Genomic DNA, 18402 nt, shown 5'->3' with positions numbered 1-18402 from the left:
TCCTGTTTTTCCCTCTGACCAACCCCGAGCGCAAAGAAATTGACCTCGCAGAGGTCCTACAATACTTTTATATCATTGGCCAAGCTTTACCCCGCCCCTGCGTCATCTGGCCTAAGGCCTAGGCTGAAGGGTCCGCGATTGGTCAGACCGAAGAACTTGGCCCGAAGACCTGGAACTGGGAACTTCGGTATTAGCCAAGATGGCGGCGACCGCAGCGAGTCGAGCAATCGGGGCAAAGCTGGGCCTGCGTGAGATTCGCATCCACTTATGTCAGCGCTCGCCCGGCAGCCAGGGCGTCAGGTGAGGCGCGGCGTGGTGAGGCGGGCGGGCTTCGGGACGCCGGGGTCACGACCTCGACCTCCCTGAAGTTGAGGGAAGCCGGCGCCCACAGCACGCGCGGCGCTCTCTCCGGCCCCGCAGGGACTTCATTGAGAAACGCTATGTGGAGCTAAAGAAGGCGAATCCCGACCTACCCATCCTAATCCGCGAATGCTCCGATGTGCAGCCCAAGCTCTGGGCCCGCTACGGTAAGTGCGGGACGCCAGGAGCCTGGGGCTCCGGCAGAGGAACAAGGGTTTGAGAAGGGACTGCCCAAGGTCATGCAGAAACCCGTGGAGAAACTGGAACTCGGACTTTAGCCTTGCTGTTGATCTTGTTTCCATGAATAAATTTATATTCGCAGGGTTATATGATGCGTTGTAATTCGGGCAACGTAAGTATGGAGGCTGACCGAATTCTGCGTAGGGATCAGGAACTGACGTTTTTGTAGTTAAGAATGGGCTTCAGATAGGAGAGAAGCTAGTCAGTATAGTTTCTCCAAATAACGTGTAGCCAGTGTCAGTCCAGGTAGTATGTGAGAATCTCAGTAATTTGGAGCACGCAGAGCTGGGTCCTGTGCCGAGTGCTTCCCTGCCTAACTCATTTAACCTTCATTAGTTAGGAGGAAGCGTGTTCTTCTTTTCTCATTGTAGAGATTAGAAAATGGAATCAAAACTTTGTGGAACATAGGCCGGGCGCGGTGGCTCAAGCCTGTAATCCCAGCACTTTGGGAGGCCGAGACGGGCGGATCACGAGGTCAGGAGATCGAGACCATCCTGGCTAACACGGTGAAACCCCGTCTCTACTAAAAAAATACAAAAAAACTAGCCGGGCGAGGCGGCGGGCGCCTGTAGTCCCAGCTACTCGGGAGGCTGAGGCAGGAGAATGGCGTGAACCCGGGAGGCGGAGCTTGCAGTGAGCTGAGATCCGGCCACTGCACTCCAGCCTGGGTGACAGAGCAAGACTCCGTCTCAAAAAAAAAAAAAAAAAAAACTTTGTGGAACATATCTAAAGTGTTGCAGCTAGGGTATAACAGGCTTGAGCCTTTACATTTGTTCCCCTTTCCTAGAATGCACTTACCCCTCTAAGACTGGCATGGCAGTGTATTGCAAAATGAAATTTTCCTATTATGTTGCCTAACACATTGTAGGTATACAATAAATATTTATACATACTGAATAACAGGATTTTAATCACAGCTTTTAACTATATGGTGCCCTGGGAATGTCAGGAGGAGGTGGAGGAGAGTGACCACCTTAAGCAGATTGGTTCTCACAGTAGACATCTGTGAGACACAGTAGACATTAGACATGCACTAATCATTGGAGGAGGAAAAAAGCTTCTCCTTCCAAAAGCCAGTAGACTACAGGAGGAGAGAGACACGAGTAACTTTGGTGTATTGTGCTGGGTATTATGTTAGATAGCCTAGAGAATGGGCACCCAGCTGGGCGCGGTGGCTCATGCCTGTAATCCCAGCACTCTGGGAGGCTGAAGCAGGTGAATCACCTGAGGTCAGGAGTTCGAGACCAGCCTGGCCAATATGGTAAAACCCCGTCTCTATTAAAAATACAAAAATTAGCCGGGCGTGGTGGCAGGTGCCTGTAATCCCAGCTACTCAGGAGGCTGAGGCAGGAGAACTGCTTGAACCCAGGAGGTGAAGGTTGCAGTGAGTGGAGATCGCGCCCCTACACTCCCGCCTGAGTGACAAAGCGAGACTCCATCTCAAAAAAAAAAAAAAAAAAAAAAAAAATGGGCACCTAGCCAAGGTATTGCATCAATACATTGCTCACAGTAGTTAGTAATAAATGCCTACTGTATCCCTGAAACCTTCCCTGAAACAACCCATTGTGGCCATCCAGAATCAGCCAAAATTCTATTTGGACTTGGGCTTCCTAGATGTGTTTGAGACCTATTGTATTAATTCTAGGCATACCAAATATATTTTGATCATATCTCTTTAATACTCTTCCCATCTTAACAAAACTGTAAGATAAAGACAAGATCTTTTATTTTACTTCAGTGGCCTCCACAGTGTAGAATAAATAAAGACACCTCCCTCTTTCTCCTCAGCATTTGGCCAAGAGAAGAATGTCCCTTTGAACAACTTCAGTGCTGATCAGGTAACCAGAGCCCTGGAGAACGTGCTAAGTGGTAAAGCCTGAAGCCTCCACTGAGGATTAAGAGCAACAGCCCCAGAGCCTGGGCTCTGCTGGACTTAGTATAATGTGAAAAAAATGTGTTCCCCTATTCCTCATAAAGCTTGTGCTGTAAAATACTTTCTCAGGGTGTTCTTGTCCTCATCTACCCTCTACCCCTTACTGTGTAACCACTGAGGCAAAGTAGCTTAATATAAAAATAAAACTTTATTCTGACTCATCAAAAGCTACCAGCTGCTGAAGCAAAAATGAAGGGTGGGGGGCAGGGATTCTAGGGCCCCAGAATAAGTAGACCAAACTGAGTCCCTTTTGGTCCTCCTGCCTAGATAGTGCTGAGTGAAAGAGGAGGAGCTGGGACCCAAAGGTTTTGGCTTAGGTATGGGAGCAGAGAACATGAGACATCATTATGGTCCTAAATCTCCAAAGGCTCTGCTGTCTCCAAAGGCTCTACTGGACAAAGAAGCTGGATGTTAAGAGAGAGGGGAATGAGTGACATTGAGAAACAAGATCACCCTTGAAGAGCTGTCTGCTGGAGAGCATACACACGATCCTGGAGCTGGGCCTCTTCCTGATGCCTTTCCAGGGCCTGCAGCCCTGACTGCTGCAGGAAGACTTGAACAGCCTAGGGGCAGGGAAGAAAATTCAGCATACCTCATCTGTGTCCTAAGACTCAATTCCCACAGCCTCATGGGTCAGCCCACTTTAGAGGGTGCATTCCCCCACAAAAGGATGAAGGTTCTGACATGGAACCTATATAGGTTAGCCAGGCCCAGAGAACTATAGTTAGGACTGGACTGGAAGGGAGCTACTGTGTGGCTTCAGAACAGGGGTGACTGAGGATGTGGGCCAGAAACCTATACCTCTGGCTGATACAGGAACAGCAGATGCAGCAGCTCCAAACTCTGGCCTACTACTTCAGTGTCAGAAAAGGCTAGTGTGTGCAGCAAGGCGGGAAGCAGGGGCCCTGGCCACAGCCGCTGGCAGTAAGCAGGACCCTTCTCTGCAACATTGCACAAAACTGTGAGCACCTGCAGATAGATACATATATAGTCTACAAAGAATGAAACAAAGATCATAACAATAGCTAAAATATATGACATGGTGGCCACATGCCCAGGCACCATGCCAAGCTCTTCTACATGCATGTTCTTATACTCCTACAACTACCCTATGATGCAAGATTATCCCCAATTATAAGTGAGGAGGCTGAAGCTTAAGGTGGTTAGGTGATTTGTCCAAGGATAAATAATCCAGTTTAAGGGACACATACCTAGACTGGTTGGGCCCTGAGGCCACACCACCACCTGCTGGCTCTCAACTAAGGGTACATCTGAGGGCTCAGAACTGCTGTCCCATACAATCCGACTACCAGATCTTGGATTCAAGTGACCCCAATACATACCATTATGCTCACCACATTGGATACTGGCAACAGCTGCAAGAGGGGCTCAATCAGATCCAGGGAGAGCAAGGAGGTACAGAAACTAGGACTGTTTGCTGGAAGAGAAGTACCAGGGTGAAAAACTGCTTTCCCCCACCACCCCTGCCAATACTACCCACCTCAGCCTAGGCCATGAGGAAATATCCCCATTATCCAAATGTCCAGGCCTGGGCAGACTATGGTGCGTACCAGTGAGGTTGTTGAGGAGCCAGAGGCCCTCAGGGAGTAGACTGGGCTGTTTCTGGAAAAAGAACTGCAGAAGGATAAATAAGGCTGCCACAACACGCTCATCTCTGAGCTGCATTTGCCCTCCCACAGTCTCCACTGCTGCCTCAGTTAGCAGGTTGCTTAGACATCGAAGCACGGGGCATGCCAGCTGCAAAGACAAATTGGGGGGTCAGGTGTAAGAAGGAAGAGGTTACCTGCATTCTGGAGTATCAGGAAACATCTCCTAGAATTTCACCTGACCTCTTCACCTACCAGCTCCAGTCCTACATCCTCAGTTCTCTGGACAGCCCCAGCCAAGTCCAACAGCAGCAACCCCAGAGTAGACAGAGCCCCATGGCCAATGAGCAGAGGATTGCCGACCTGGCTGGGAAACAGGAAGCAAGCAGTCACTATGTATATAGTCAATTCCACCTTTAAGAAGTGAAGCGGTTCGGCGTGGTGGCTCATGCCTGTAATCCCAGCACTTTGGGAGGCCGAGGCGGATCATCTGAGGTCAGGAGTTCAAGACCAGCCTGGCCAACATGGTGAAACCCTGTCTCTATTAGAAATACAAAAATTAGCCAGGCATGGTGGCACGCACCTATAGTCCCAGCTACTCAGGAGGCTGAGGCAGGAGAATCGCTTGAACCCGGGAGGCAGAGGTTGCAGTGAGCTGAGATTGCACCACTGCACTCCATCCAGCCTGGGTGACAGAGTAAGACTCTGTCTCAAAAAAAAAAAGAAAAAGAAAAAGAAACAGCTAAGGTCTGTGGGTCTCCTGGGCTCCAAAAAGAGAGGAGAGTGGAGGGAGGAAAACTCACTATAGCAATTCCAGACCCAAGTTCAAAGAGTTGAATGTCATGAAAGGGAGCCCCAGGGAAGATCTGTGGTACTTTCCCAATTGCCCCATGTTACCTGCAGATGATGTAATGAAGGCACCAGGCAAACTCCACAGCGACCCCAGGGTTCAGCTTTGGGCCAGGTTGCAACATTTGTAGCATGTGCTGAGGGAGAGTGGAGGCCAAGATGGAGCTGCTGGCAGAAGCAGGGCTGTGAGTAGGAACCACGAAGATGCCAGTGGCTCTTACCAAACCCTGATAGCATGTAGGAAAGTGTCCAGACCCAAAGCCCTGCCCAGATGGGAAAGTGTCCAAACCCAAAGCCCTTCCTAGCCAGACATATGAAGTTAAAATATGCAACAGCTTTGGAAATCATTCAGGCATCCGGGAGCTATACTACTACTGAGTGGGTCACCTCTGGCTGCACATCTAAAGACAATTTTACTCACGGAATGATCTTCTCTGGAGCTTCCTTAGCCTGTAGAAGCTGGGACAAGGCATATCCAAGAGCTTCTAGCACAGCCACATGGGGGGACTGAAAGTAGACAGGGTAAGGATCTGACTGGAAGCTGGGTCATAAGGTCTTCAGAGACTTTCAGCCCCTTGGCACAGAGCAGAGGCTGCAGCTACCTAACCAAAGTAGATGGAGCATGTGGGAAGGAGCAAAGGAAGGGTTGCCCAGGGAGGAAGAAAGGAGTCACCTGAATGCAGGCAGCCAAGGCTGGAACAATGCCCTGTGGCAGGAGCTGCCTTCTCACAGCCTCACTCTCCACGATCAGGTTACCCAGTGTATACAGACACAGCTCCTGAGAACAGGCAACAAAAGCACTGGGCTTGGCCTGTTTCATGCCAGGCTGGGTGTGGGGAGATGGGGAGGGGAGGTGATGGGGACACTGGAGCAGCTATCCTTGAGGCTCACAAGAGGGTGGGGAGATGATGGGTGTAGGCATGGCTGTAGGCATAAGGGCAAATATGTTTTCTTCCTCCTACTTGCCAGCTCAAACTGGTCCCAAAAGCACAATTTTAAAATCTAAACCAAGAACAAGATAGAAAGGGACAGGGCTTACTATGAAGTCTGAGCTGTAACCGGAGAGGTAGGTGAGGAGGTAGGAAGTAGCTGGCAGGCAGGCCTCAGCAATGGTGGACTGCTCAGAGTGAGAAAGCTCATGCAGGCACCGAGCCGCCTCAAGCTGCAGCAGAGCCTGGTTGCTGGTCAGGAGCCCGACCAGGGTCCGCATGCTGCCCTCCAGCCTGAGTGAATGAGTACCAGAGCCCTGCTTAGCTTGTGGCCCATCCCTCAGAGCCCCAGCTCCCCCCTCCCCCACACCACCCACACTGACTGGATGAAGGTTTGCTGCGTTTCAGGGTGCTGCAAGCCTCGACGAAGGCTAACCAGAGCCCCCTCTCTCTCCTTTTCTTCTGCACCCCGCTGGGCTTGCCGCAGGAACTGCTGCACCTGGAGTTCAGGGCAGGGAAAGGAGAACACATAGTTCCCAGAAAGCAAGTTATAAGTTTCTCTCTGCCCACTTCACCTGTGAGCCTTCCAATATCATACCACCTCCAGAACTTGTCATTCACACTAATGCAACTAATAAGCATCTACCTTGCAGTGGAGTGGACAGAGAATCAGAACTGAGTTCTAATACCATACCTGCCACTCACTCCACATGGGACCTGAACTTAAGTTTCCTCACCTGAAAATGAGAATAACAATATCTACCCTGCCTTCATACAAGGTTCTTTCAAGGATATTTAAACCTCTCAGCCTGGCAAAACCTACTCCTCCAGCCATTCTCCCCATGCAACCTACACTCTAACAACAACTAGCACAACATTAGCCTTTTTTTTTTTTTTTTTAACACTTCCGAGCTTTTGCACATGCTATTCCTTCTGCCTGGATACCCTCTCCAGCTTCCCACTCTTTTCAGATTTCTGCTCCTCATTCCCTCTGGGAAGTTAGCTCTTTTTGAGAGACTTAGGAGTTTCTTTTTTTTTTTTTTTTTTTTTTTTTTTTTTGAGCCAGTCTGCATCTATCACCAAGGCTGGTTGCGGTGGCCCAGATCTCCAGCTCACTGCGGCTCCGCCTCCCGGGTTCCACGCGCCGTTCTCCGGCCCTCAGCCTCCCGAGTAGCTGGGGACCCACGAAGCCGCCACCTCGCCCGGCTAGTTTTTTTTTTTTTGTATTTCTTAATGAGGCGGGGGTTTCACCCGTGTGGCAGGATGGTCTCGATCTCTGACCTCGTGATCCGCCCGTCTTGGCCTCCCAAAGTGCTGGGATTACAGGCTTGAGCCACCGCGCCCAGCCAGGAGTTTCTTTTGTTCCTCATGTTTCCTTCCCTTATGACATGTCTTCTTCACTGGGCTGTAGACATGAGCACCTCAAAGAAAGGGACTTCATCTTTATGTACCTCAGTGACCGGCACAGTGTCCTGGCATAAAGTAAGCACACAATGGAATAGTACAACCTAGAAATAAGTTGACAATATATATGTCAACATAGTATGTACGATAAACTATGTATGTAAACATAATACAAATCTAGGGGATACTCAATGCTTGCTGAATAAATCCTTTCATTCACTCATTCAATAAATACTAAGCACTTAACTATATGCCAGATAATGTGCAGGCAACCGGGTTTTCAATGATAAATAACACAGGATCTAGGTTTTCCTGCAATTAAAGTCTAGTTGGAGAAAGAACAATAAACAAGCCATTAGATAATGATTAATATTTTACAAGAAACAAGTAGGTGGCCGGGCACAGTGGCTCACGCCTGTAATCCCAGCACTTTGGGAGGCCAAGGCGGGTGGATCACGAGATCAGGTGTTCGAGACCAGCCTGACAAACATGGTGAAACCCCGCCTCTACTAAAAATACAAAAATTAGCCGGGCATGGTGGCTCGCGCCTGTAATCTCAGCTACTCAGGAGGCTGAGGCAGGAGAATCGCTTGAACCCGGGAGGCGGATGTTGCAGTGAGCCGAGATCATGCCACTGCACTCCAGCCTGGCGACACAGCGAGACTCTGTCTCAAAAAAACAAAACAAAACAAAAAAAAGGTTCTCAAGACAGAATACCAAAAGAAACCCACATTAGACGTAGCGAATGCCAAGGGCTTGAGACACAAGGGTCCGATATATCGTTGCAGGAACTGAAAAGGGGACAGTGGCTAGGATGAGAAAACTGATAAAATTAGAGTTAGGAAGAGGCTAGACCATGCTATGATTTGCAGGGCACAGGAAAGATTTTGGTCTCCATGTGTTTTTAAAGGACGTATTGACGGCGACAAGCATAGATGCAGGGTGACCTTTTAGGAGACTGCAGTAGTATCCAGAGAGGTAGTGGTGGCAGCTTCGATGGTGAAGCATGTAAAGACTCCAAAGCTCTTCAGGAGGTAAACAACTAGGACTTGATGATGGACTGATATGGGGTTGAGGGTCAAAGAGTTGTGCAGGATGATTCCCCTGTTTCTGGCTTGACCCACTGGATGCATGGAAGTGTAGAGTGGATTGCGTTCAGGTTTGGGGCAGACCTCGAGTACTCCCGGGAGTCTGGCGCCAGTGGCGTGGACTCCAGCGCACCCTGCCTTGCCCCCTCACCTCGGCTTCCCCGAGGATCACAGCCACACATCCCTCTCCAGCTTCCTCTGGGGCGTCTTCTCTCAGCAGCCTCTTGCTGACCAGCTGCTGCTCCCTCCGCGCCTTCCGCAGTGCTGGGGGCAGAGGAACGGGCTGAGCGTGGGAAGGACGACCGGAACCCAGATCCCGCGGCTCCAAGCCTGAAGTCTCAACCTATCTCCGACCGCTATATGCCCCCGCGCTCCCTCGGCCGCCCACACCTGCCTCCTGCTCCCGCCGGCGGCGCCGTAGCTCCTCCACCCCGCAGACTGTGGGCCTAAGGCGGCCCTGCCGTCGGCTCCACATGGTAGAGCAGGAGGAGGAACGCCGCAGGAAACAGCCGCCACAACGCTCCCAGGGGCGTAGACGATGGCACCGACTGCGCAGACTCAGCACAGGGAAGAACCAGGCGGGGAAGGCGCCAGGAGCGGGGTGGGTGCTGGGTGAGGGCGGGGCTCGGCGAGTGGACGCTGCGCGGGGACGGTGGGCGGGGTGAGGGCTAGAGACGCTGCACCACCAGACCAGAGCCAGAGGCGGCGCTCCGCCTCTGATTGATTTGTCTTATCAATTTTAGGAAAAGAAGTCACTCATCCCTTACCTCAAGTGCCCCAAGCCAGCGGTGTCACAATCTACTCAGCAAACACAACTTTCCCACCCACAATGCGCTCTAGATGAACGTTCAAAACAACCCTGAACTCCAGGAAGCGCCACGATGCCATTTCACCATTAATGCGGATCCCACTGATAAGAGCTGCCAGAAACGCTTGAAGCGTCATTGAATTGTCAACGAAGAGTCAAACTCTGTAAAATATTTGAAGAGACTTATTCTGAGCCAAATATGAGTGACCATGGCCCGTGACACAGCCCTCGGGAGGTCCTGAGAACATGTGCCCAAGGTGGTCCAGTACAGCTTGGTTTTACATATTTTAGGGAGATATGAGACTTCAATCCAATTCATTCAAGAAATACACTGGTTGGGCCGCGCGTTGTGGCTCACGCCTGTAATCCTAGCACTTTGGGAGGCCGAGGCGGATGGATCAATTTAGGTCAGGAGTTTGAGACCGGCCTGGCCAACATGGTGAAACCCCATCTCTACTAAAAATACAAAAATTAGCCGTAGTGGTGGGTACCTGTAATCCCAGCTACTCCGGAGCCTGAGACAGGAGAATCGTTTGAATCCGTGAGGCGGAGGTTGCAGTGGGCCGAGATCGCGCCATTGCACGCCAGCCTGGGCTACAAGAGCGAAACTCCGTCTCAAAAAAAAGAAAAAGAAAGAAAGAAATGTGGGATATGATGAGGTTTCTCTTCAAATAATTAGATCAATCTTTTATTCTTTAATTCATAGTACCCCCCACACACACCTTTTTTCCCCTTTTTCTCCTTTTTTTTTTCCTTTTTGCCTTCGTTAGATGCCCAGGCACGCCACAGTACCAGGCGTTATCTGTACCAGCTCACATTCCTTTCTTTATTTGGAAAGAGGACTAACTTTGTAGTTCATTACAGGCACCCCTTCCCCTTCCTCTCCACTTTCTTTTAAGTGTCCACCTTATCTAAAAAATTCAAGTGTTTAGCCAACCGGCATTAGTTTAGATTGTACGACCGACCCGCAGGACTTGCGTCAGGAATAAAGGCTCTCGTGCCCCTTTGTTCAGGTGTGCTCTCATGGCGACTGGCCAAACAGACACCCCTCTGCACAGAAGTAAAATTGCTTTGCTAAGAATCCTTTGTTCGAGTGTTCAATTTCCCTTAGGATGTTGGGTGTTGTTCCTAACAGAAAGAAGGAAAGGAGGAAAGAAGGAAGGGAAGGGAGGGGAGGGGAGGGAGAGAAAGAAAGAAAGACATTGGTTTGTGGGACAACACAAAGGCGGGACAACTCAAAGTGAGGCGGTGGGGGGGCTTCCAGCTTATAGGTAGGTTTTAATTTTTCTGGTTGACAATTGGTTGAGTTTCTCTAAAGACCTGAGATCAATAGAAAGGAATGTCTGGGTTAAGATGAAGGATTGTGGAGACCCAAGTTCCTATTTGCAGAGGAAACCTTCAAATCCTAGGCTTCAGAGAGAATGGGTTGTAAAATGTTTCTTATCAAATTTAAAGTCTGTGTTGATGTTAACGCTGGAGAGGTATAATGAGGCATGTTCAACTCCCACTTCCCGTCATGCCTTGAAACAGTCACTCTGTTAAATTTTAAAAGAGCCCTGGCTGAAGAGGAAGTCCATTCAGATGGTGGGGGTTGGGGGGGGCTTAGAATTTTATTTTTGTTTTACACAATGTTCACCACAATGACCGTTATTCTCATTTTATACATGATGAAAATGAGAAAAATATCATTATTTCACTTCTCTGCATAAAACTGAGTTCCCATAATTTTTAGGATAAAATCTTTCACCAAATGTTGAGCGCCACTAGTCTACTAGGCACTAAGGAAACACTAGTGAATAAAAAACCATGTTCCTCACACTCAAAATTGGAATTGTGGCCAACTTAGCTCTACATGGTCTAACCCCTGCATACCGCTCCAATCTGGACTCACCTCTTCTGGGACCTTCTCTTTGTTAACAAGCCCTGCTCTTTTTCTCCTCCACCCACTCCCACTCTTGGGGGAGGCTCTTGCACAAGTTGTTTTCTCTGCCTGCACCCTTACCTCTTCTCTCTACCAGCATCCTTCCCTTAACAACATTCTCAACATCTCAAGTCCAGTGTCACATACTCAGAACCATTGTACCAATGACCCAGCTTCTTCATAACCCTTTTCACAGCTATCATTAAGTTATAGTGTAATTATTTGATGTTGTCTCCTCCCAGACCCCCTTGGCAGCTCCAGATTAGGGTCCTGGTGGCACCTAAGAATTTTTACAGGAAACCTCTAATTTTTAAAAAGCTATATAACTTAGGCAAAGGTTCAATTAAGCACAAATCTAGGAAAAAAGTTATTCTTAAAACCAACTTCTTTCCCTTGACCTTAATTCTACCCCTTGGAATTAATCAATGAAGTCTGCAATCTCTTCCACAAAACAGCACGTTAAAATATCTACAGACCATCATTCTATCCTTAATATCTTCTCTCCCAGTATCCATCCATCCATCCCCTGGACAGCTATTTATTGAGCACCTGCTGTGCACCATGCTCTGGCCAGGGACAGGGCCTGGATCTTGACCCCTTCCTCATGCAACTGTCTGGCTTCTTTTTTTAATTTTTCAATTTTTAAAAAAATTTAATTAAAAAAATTTTATTTTCTTATTTCTCCAATAAAAACTTTTTATTTATTTATTTATTTATTTATTTATTTATTTATTATTTTGAGCCAGGGTCTTGCTCTGTTGCCCAGGCTGCAGTGCAGTGGTGCAATCATGGCTTATCACAGCCTGGAGCTCAGCCTTAAATGATCCTTTCAGCTTGGCCTCCCAAAGTGCTAGAATTACAGGCATGAGCCACTGCACTTAACCCAGGCTGGCTTCTAAAACCCACACTTGGCCGGGCAAGGTGGCTCATGCCTATAATCCCAGCACTTTGGGAGACGGAGGTGGGTGGATCACCTGAGGTCAGGAGTTCGAGACCAGCCTGACCAACATAGTGAAACCCTGTCTCTACTAAAAATGCAAAATTAACCAGGTGTAGTGGCACATGCTTGTAATCCCAGCTACTCGGGAGACTGAGGCAGGAGAATCGCTTGAACCCAGGAGGTGGAGGTTGCGGTGAGCTAAGATTGCGTCATTGCACTCCAGCCTGGGCAACAAGAGTAAAACTCCATCTCAAAAAAAAAAAAAAAAAAAGAAAACAACAACAACAACTACAACTAAACCCACACTTACTCCAGGTGGGGAAGATGAAACAAGTTCCCAGCCAAAAGCTATATTCTGCCCAGTGTCTGCTCAGACAGCTACAGCTGCCCAAACTGCCTTTCTGTATCTACCTGTATCTACCTGTCTGGCAACACTGTTAACCCTGTAAGAACCAGCCCCAGGTCCTGTCTTGTACAGGACTGGCTGTTCCTTTCTCCAGACCATGTTCCTCCCCACCTCCGCCCTCCTCCCCCAACAACACAAGCCTTTGGTTTCTCGTCTGTAAGAGCCCTCTCCACTATAGACTGAAGTTCTGGGTTCATGTTTGCTCTACCCACCTCCTGGAGCACTTCAGGGATTGTCTTGGTTATGTCTGCATCCCAGGGCTTTCTACCAACCCTAGTACTCGGTAGACAAATGGTAGATATTTGTGGAATCAAGCTGTGAGTTGGAGATCTTTGCAGAACCATCACTGCTCCTCTTAACTTGCACCTCCCCACCCCTAAGATGATGAGGTGTCAGACTTCAGGGGCCTGAGTTCTCTGAATGCAGACTCTGAGAAAGAAGACTAGTCATCAAGACTACACTGAAAAGATGTGGTTCTGTGCCAAAGACTTTACTCACAAACAGGTAATACTATCATCTCCGTTTCACAAAAGGGAGGCCCAAGTCTCACAACCTCAGTGGTAAAGCTGGGATTCCAAGACTGGCTGACTTCAAGTCAGATATACTCACATCTTGGTCTTCAGGGATATCACAGAGGCCTGGCATGGCACCAGGGAATGGCCCAGTGCATTGGGGTATGCCCAACAGGACCCACAGGGGGCAGTGATGAGCCTTCTTGTTTGGACTGGGGACAAATCTGCAGCTACTTCTCAATTAAAGAGGAAGTGGGAATTTAAAAAAGACTTTCTGTCAGGCACGGTGGCTCACACCTGTAATCCCAGCACTTTGAGAGGCTGAGGCGGGTGGATCACTTGAGGTCGGGAGTTCGAGACCAGCCTGACCAACATGGAGAAACCCCATCTCTATTAAAAATACAAAATTAGCCAGGGGTAGTGGCGCATCCCTGTAATTCCAGCTGCTCGGGAAGCTGAGGCAGGAGAATTGCTGACACCCGGGAGGCGGAGATTGCAGTGAGCCGAGATTGTGCCATTGCACTCCACCCTGGGCAACAAGAGCGAAACTCCGTCTCAAAAATTAAAAATAAATAAAAAATAAATAATAAGAATACAAATACAAATAAAATAAAAATAAAAAAGACATTCAGGCCAAATGTGGTGGCTCTCACCTGTAATCCCAGCACTTTGAGAGGCCAAGGTGGGCAAATCACCTGAGGTCAGGAGTGCCTGGCCAACAGAGTGAAACCCTGTCTCTCCTAAAACTACAATAATTAGTTGGGCGTGGTGGTGGGCTCCTGTAATCCCAGCTACTTGGGAATCTGAGGCAAGAGAATCGCTTGAACCTGGGAGGCAGAGGTTGCAGTGAACCAAGATCACACCACTGCACTCCAGCCTGGGCAACACAGCAAAACTCGGTCTAAAAAAAAAAAAAAAAAAAAAAAAAAACTTTCATATAGTTCTTTCCCCAGAGGTCTAGGGATGTGGACCTGTGAGGGCTGTTGTAACTGCATAGCTCCTTATCCTCTGGGACATTTGCTGTTTTTTCGTTTTGTTTTGTTTTCTGTTTTTGTTTGTTTTTTGCAAAACTGGTGAGTTACTAATTAATCCTCAGTCAACATAGTCCCATCCCTTCCTTCCTAGGGCACAGAGATTGTACTGAGAGGAGGGCAGGAGAGAGCAAGGTGCAAGTGGGAAAACTGGTTCAAAATACCTTGCTTCACAATTCAGAACAGAAAATGGATACTGTAAGTGACCGAGCGACTTGGCCAATGTGTCTCTGTTAAACACCTCCACTTTTAAGAAAGTTATTACTTAATCAAAGGAGCAAGGAAAAAAAAAGGAAGGGGGAATTTGTCTTCAGAGCAACTTCCTTTTCTTGAACCTAATTCCATCCCTTGGTGCCAACAGACGAGGTTCACAACCTCTTCCACAAAACATCCAGTTAAATATCTGAGGATAATCAGGGACTTGGATTTGGGTGGCAGGAGATCAACATAAATCAAGACAAGGAATAAGTCAAAGAAACGAATCAAGTAGAGTCTCTGGGATATAACGTGGTGGTTTGGGGGTTTGCATAGTGCAGAGTATGGTACTGGCCTAAGGCACTGAGGATCATCTTTTTCCCATACCCACCAGAGACGCCTTAGGCGCCTAAGTCATCAGGGCATTCACCGCCTGGGGCGCTTGAGTCATCAGGACACTGCCAGGAGACACAGAACCCTAGATGCCCTGCAGAATCCTTCCTGTTAGGGCTCCCCTCCCTGAAACATCCTTCACTGCTATATTTCCAATAAAGGAAGGGGGCTGGCTGGGAGGAAGAGAGGTGGGGAGGTGATCAGGGTTCACAGAGGAGGGAACTGAATGACATCCCAGGATTACGTAAACTCTTAGAGACAGTTCACAAGTATTCACAAGTTCACAAGTGTGAAGCCTGGAAGCTGGCGGGCGCTGCTGTTTAGGAAAGAAGCTAGAGCCCTTCCAGAGCCTGTCCGGAGCTCAGAGGCTGGGAAGACTTATCCACCATGGTGAGTGTAGGGTCTTGGGGTCGAACGTGTGCCACTCGGGAGCCACAGGGGTCGGATGGGGCCTCCTAGACCTGTGCTCTCTCCCCAGGAGCGCGCATCCTGCTTGTTGCTGCTGCTGCTGCCGCTGGTGCACGTCTCTGCGACCACGCCAGAACCTTGTGAGCTGGACGATGAAAATTTCCGCTGCGTCTGCAACTTCTCCGAACCTCATCCCGACTGGTCCGAAGCCTTCCAGTGTGTTTCTGCAGTCGAGGTGGAGATCCGTGTCGGCGGTCTCAGCCTAGAGCCGTTTCTAACGCGCGTCGATCCCGACGCCGACCCGCGGCAGTATGCTGACACGGTCAAGGCTCTCCGCGTGCGGCGGCTCACAGTAGGAGCCGCACAGGTTCCTGCTCAGCTACTGGTAGGCGCCTTGCGTGTACTAGCGTACTCCCGCCTCCAGGAACTGACGCTCGAGGACCTAGAGATAACCGGCACCATGCCTCCCCTGCCTCTGGAAGCCACAGGGCTTGCACTCTCCAGCTTGCGCCTACGCAACGTGTCGTGGGCGACAGGGCGTTCCTGGCTCGCCGAGCTGCAGCAGTGGCTCAAGCCAGGCCTCAAGGTACTGAGCATTGCCCAAGCACACTCGCCTGCCTTTTCCTGCGAACAGGTTCGCGCTTTCCCGGCCCTCACCAGCCTAGACCTGTCTGACAATCCTGGACTGGGCGAACGCGGACTGATCGCGGCTCTCTGTCCCCACAAGTTCCCGGCCCTCCAGAATCTAGCGCTGCGCAACACAGGAATGGAGACGCCCACAGGCGTGTGCGCTGCACTGACGGCGGCAGGTGTGCAGCCCCACAGCCTAGACCTCAGCCACAACTCGCTGCGCGCCACCGCAAACCCTAGCGCTCCGAGATGTATGTGGTCCAGCGCCCTAAACTCCCTCAATCTGTCGTTCGCTGGGCTGGAACAGGTGCCTAAAGGACTGCCGGCCAAGCTCAGAGTGCTCGATCTCAGCTGCAACAGACTGAACAGGAGGCCGCGGCCTGACGAGCTGCCCCAGGTGGATAACCTGACGCTGGACGGAAATCCCTTCCTGGTCCCTGGAACTGCCCTCCCCCAAGAGGGCTCAATGAACTCCGGCGTGGTCCCAGCCTGTGCACGTTCGACCCTGTCGGTGGGGGTGTCGGGAACCCTGGTACTGCTCCAAGGGGCCCGGGGCTTTGCCTAAGATCCAGGAGAGAATAATGAATGGGCTCAAACTGCCTTGGCTTCAGGGGCGTCCCGTCAGGACGTTGAGGACTTTTCGACCAGCTCAACCCTTTGCCCCATCTTTATTAAAATCTTAAACAATGGGTCTTTGTCATTCATTTAACAGACCTTTATTGGATGTCTGCTATGTGCTGGGCACAGTGCTGGATGGGGAATTCATCATATTAGGCTTTCTTCATCCTAACTCCCTAAGAAACCCTACCTGCCCTCCCCAAGAAAAGAACTGCGGGGATAGAAGGAGCCAGGAAAGGACTCCTGGCTAGGGCTACATGGGAGAAACAATGAGTGTGCAGTCAGGGCTTTCTGAGCAGATTATCGGCATCTGGATTAAAAGATATTTGAATGATATTTGGAAGATACAAAATATTTCCTCTCCTATGCACTTCCCAAGAGCCAACTGCTCCCTTTCAAAGGTAATAAAACCCACAACCATTTGCTTATTTCCTTGTTCTCTCTCTCTGTCTCTCTCTCTCTCTCTCTCTCTCTCACACACACACACACACACACCCCCTCCCTCTCCCTCTCTGTCTCCCTTACCACTCAAGGAAGAGGGACAGCCTCCTATCCTGCACAAGCTCTGAGTTTCATAATATTAGGGTTCCTCTCTTGTAAACCTCTCTACACCCAGAGGCTTTCACTGTGTCACTCCCCGACATAATGGGGAATTTGGGCCTGGGGAACTGACGCAAGATGCAGTTGGTCTCTGAATTAGAGATCCTGTGTTCTGTTAGTACATATGTAGATAACCTTTTCAGGCTGACTCTGATTGGCAAGTAGGATAGCATCTCAGACTCTTCAAAACTTCAGAATAAACAGGATGTGTCCTCTAGTCCACAGTAGCTCAGAGACCTAGGGTATCAGCCATCAAGAGGTGCTGTTTCTTCTGAGTCCCTTCTTCATTTCAATAAGGAGGCAGCCACATCCATTAGAAAGCTAGATGCCTGCCTCTCAGGGAACATGGGAGAGAGGTGGGAGGAGGTATATAGGCCCAGCACTTGCCTCTGGCCAATGTCCAGAGCTACACAGATCTGAATGGGGAATGGAAATTAACATTGATAAAAGAGTTACAGACATTACCAGAACCAGACTCAAACTGTGTCAGAAAACAGTTCAATTAGCTGGACACTCACTGGAATGTCCCCAAGGGGCCTTCAACCAGCCAGTTGGGAGATTTCAAGTATCAGATAATTAATCATCTCAAGGCAGTTTCTTTCCACCCCTTGAATAGCTCTGATTACACTTCATCAAATGGTTACAGAACCCCATTTCACCTCAGGCCTTGTGCTAAAGCCTGGAATACAAAGATGAATCAGAAACATCCATGCCCTTAGGGAATTCCAATCCAGTGGCTGGGGGAGGGAGGTGAAAACACTAAAAGATAGTTTTTTATGTGTGAGAAATAACTGTGAGAATATATATAAATTTCTGTTGGTTAAGCCACCAGTCTATGATATTTTGTTATGGTAGCCTGAGCTGACTAAGGCAGTAGTGGAGATGTAAAATATCCCATTGCAAAAAAAATAAAAATAAAAATAAGAGTAATAACCATCCTGGCTAACACGGTAAAACCCCGTCTCTACCAAAAAAAATACAAAAAATGAGCCGGGTGTGGTGGCGGACACCTGTAGTCCCAGCTAATCGGGAGGCTGAGGCAGGAGAATGGCGTGAACCCGGGAGGCGGAGCTTGCAGTGAGCCCAGATGGCGCGACTGCACTCCAGCCTGCCACAGAGCGAGACTCTGCCTCAAAAAAAAAGAAAAAAAAAGAAAAAAAGAGTAATATTATCTGGGCCAGGTGCGGTGGCTCACGCCTGTAATCCCAGCACTTTGGGAGGCTGAGGTGGGCGGATCATGAGGTCAAGAGATTGAGACCATCCTGGCCAACATGGTAAAACCCTGTCTCTACTAAAAATACAAAACTTTGAGTGTGGTGGCATGTGCCTGTAATTCCAGCTACTCAGGACGCTGAGGCAGGAGAACCGCTCACTCAAACCTGGGAGGCAGAAGTTGCAGTAAGCCAAAATGGTGCCACTGCACTCCAGCCTGGGCTACAGAGCGAGACTCTGTCTCAGAAAAAAAAAAAAGGGAGCAGATATTGTTGAGGATTGATATGTTATACAGGTTGACTATCCTTTTTTTTTTTT

General features: G+C 49.2%; 3 protein-coding genes across 11 annotated transcripts; 2 read left to right on the top strand and 1 right to left on the bottom strand.

The window, feature by feature from the left end:
• Positions 1-2: 2 nt before the first annotated feature.
• On the top strand, positions 3-2700 carry NDUFA2 (NADH:ubiquinone oxidoreductase subunit A2). Its single transcript, XM_003900226.3, has 3 exons — positions 3-300; positions 421-527; positions 2389-2700. The coding sequence occupies exons 1-3, from the start codon at positions 200-202 to the stop codon at positions 2478-2480; spliced, it is 300 nt and encodes a 99-aa protein (XP_003900275.1). The 5' UTR covers positions 3-199; the 3' UTR covers positions 2481-2700.
• Positions 2663-9144, bottom strand: TMCO6 (transmembrane and coiled-coil domains 6). 9 transcript variants are annotated; one of them, XR_004183833.1, is made up of 12 exons: positions 8801-9144; positions 8562-8674; positions 6302-6417; positions 6029-6212; positions 5663-5767; positions 5411-5496; positions 5038-5157; positions 4384-4507; positions 4105-4291; positions 3877-3971; positions 3335-3474; positions 2663-3096 (listed from the first exon to the last, which is right to left on the bottom strand). XR_004183833.1 is itself a non-coding variant. In XM_031666482.1 (12 exons), the coding sequence occupies exons 1-12, from the start codon at positions 8883-8885 to the stop codon at positions 2983-2985; spliced, it is 1497 nt and encodes a 498-aa protein (XP_031522342.1). In that variant the 5' UTR covers positions 8886-9021; the 3' UTR covers positions 2663-2982. The 9 variants fall into 9 exon arrangements, 8 of the variants coding, with proteins under 8 accessions (XP_031522342.1, XP_031522343.1, XP_009207495.2 ...); XM_031666482.1 differs by having other exon boundaries at positions 3335-3502; positions 8801-9021; XM_031666483.1 differs by having other exon boundaries at positions 3335-3502; positions 5038-5154; positions 8801-9017.
• A 5226-nt stretch (positions 9145-14370) lies between these two features.
• CD14 (CD14 molecule) lies at positions 14371-16343 on the top strand. The gene is made up of 2 exons (XM_003900225.5): positions 14371-15006; positions 15095-16343. Exons 1-2 carry the CDS (start codon positions 15004-15006, stop codon positions 16217-16219), a joined length of 1128 nt encoding a protein of 375 aa, XP_003900274.1. The 5' UTR covers positions 14371-15003; the 3' UTR covers positions 16220-16343.
• The last annotated feature ends 2059 nt before the right edge of the window (positions 16344-18402 follow it).

This window comes from Papio anubis, chromosome 5, assembly GCF_008728515.1.
Source record: "Papio anubis isolate 15944 chromosome 5, Panubis1.0, whole genome shotgun sequence".
Classification (NCBI taxonomy): Eukaryota; Metazoa; Chordata; class Mammalia; order Primates; family Cercopithecidae; genus Papio; species Papio anubis.
The sequence above is the reverse complement of the archived record's forward strand: the minus strand, read 5'-3'. Positions and strand labels throughout refer to the sequence as shown.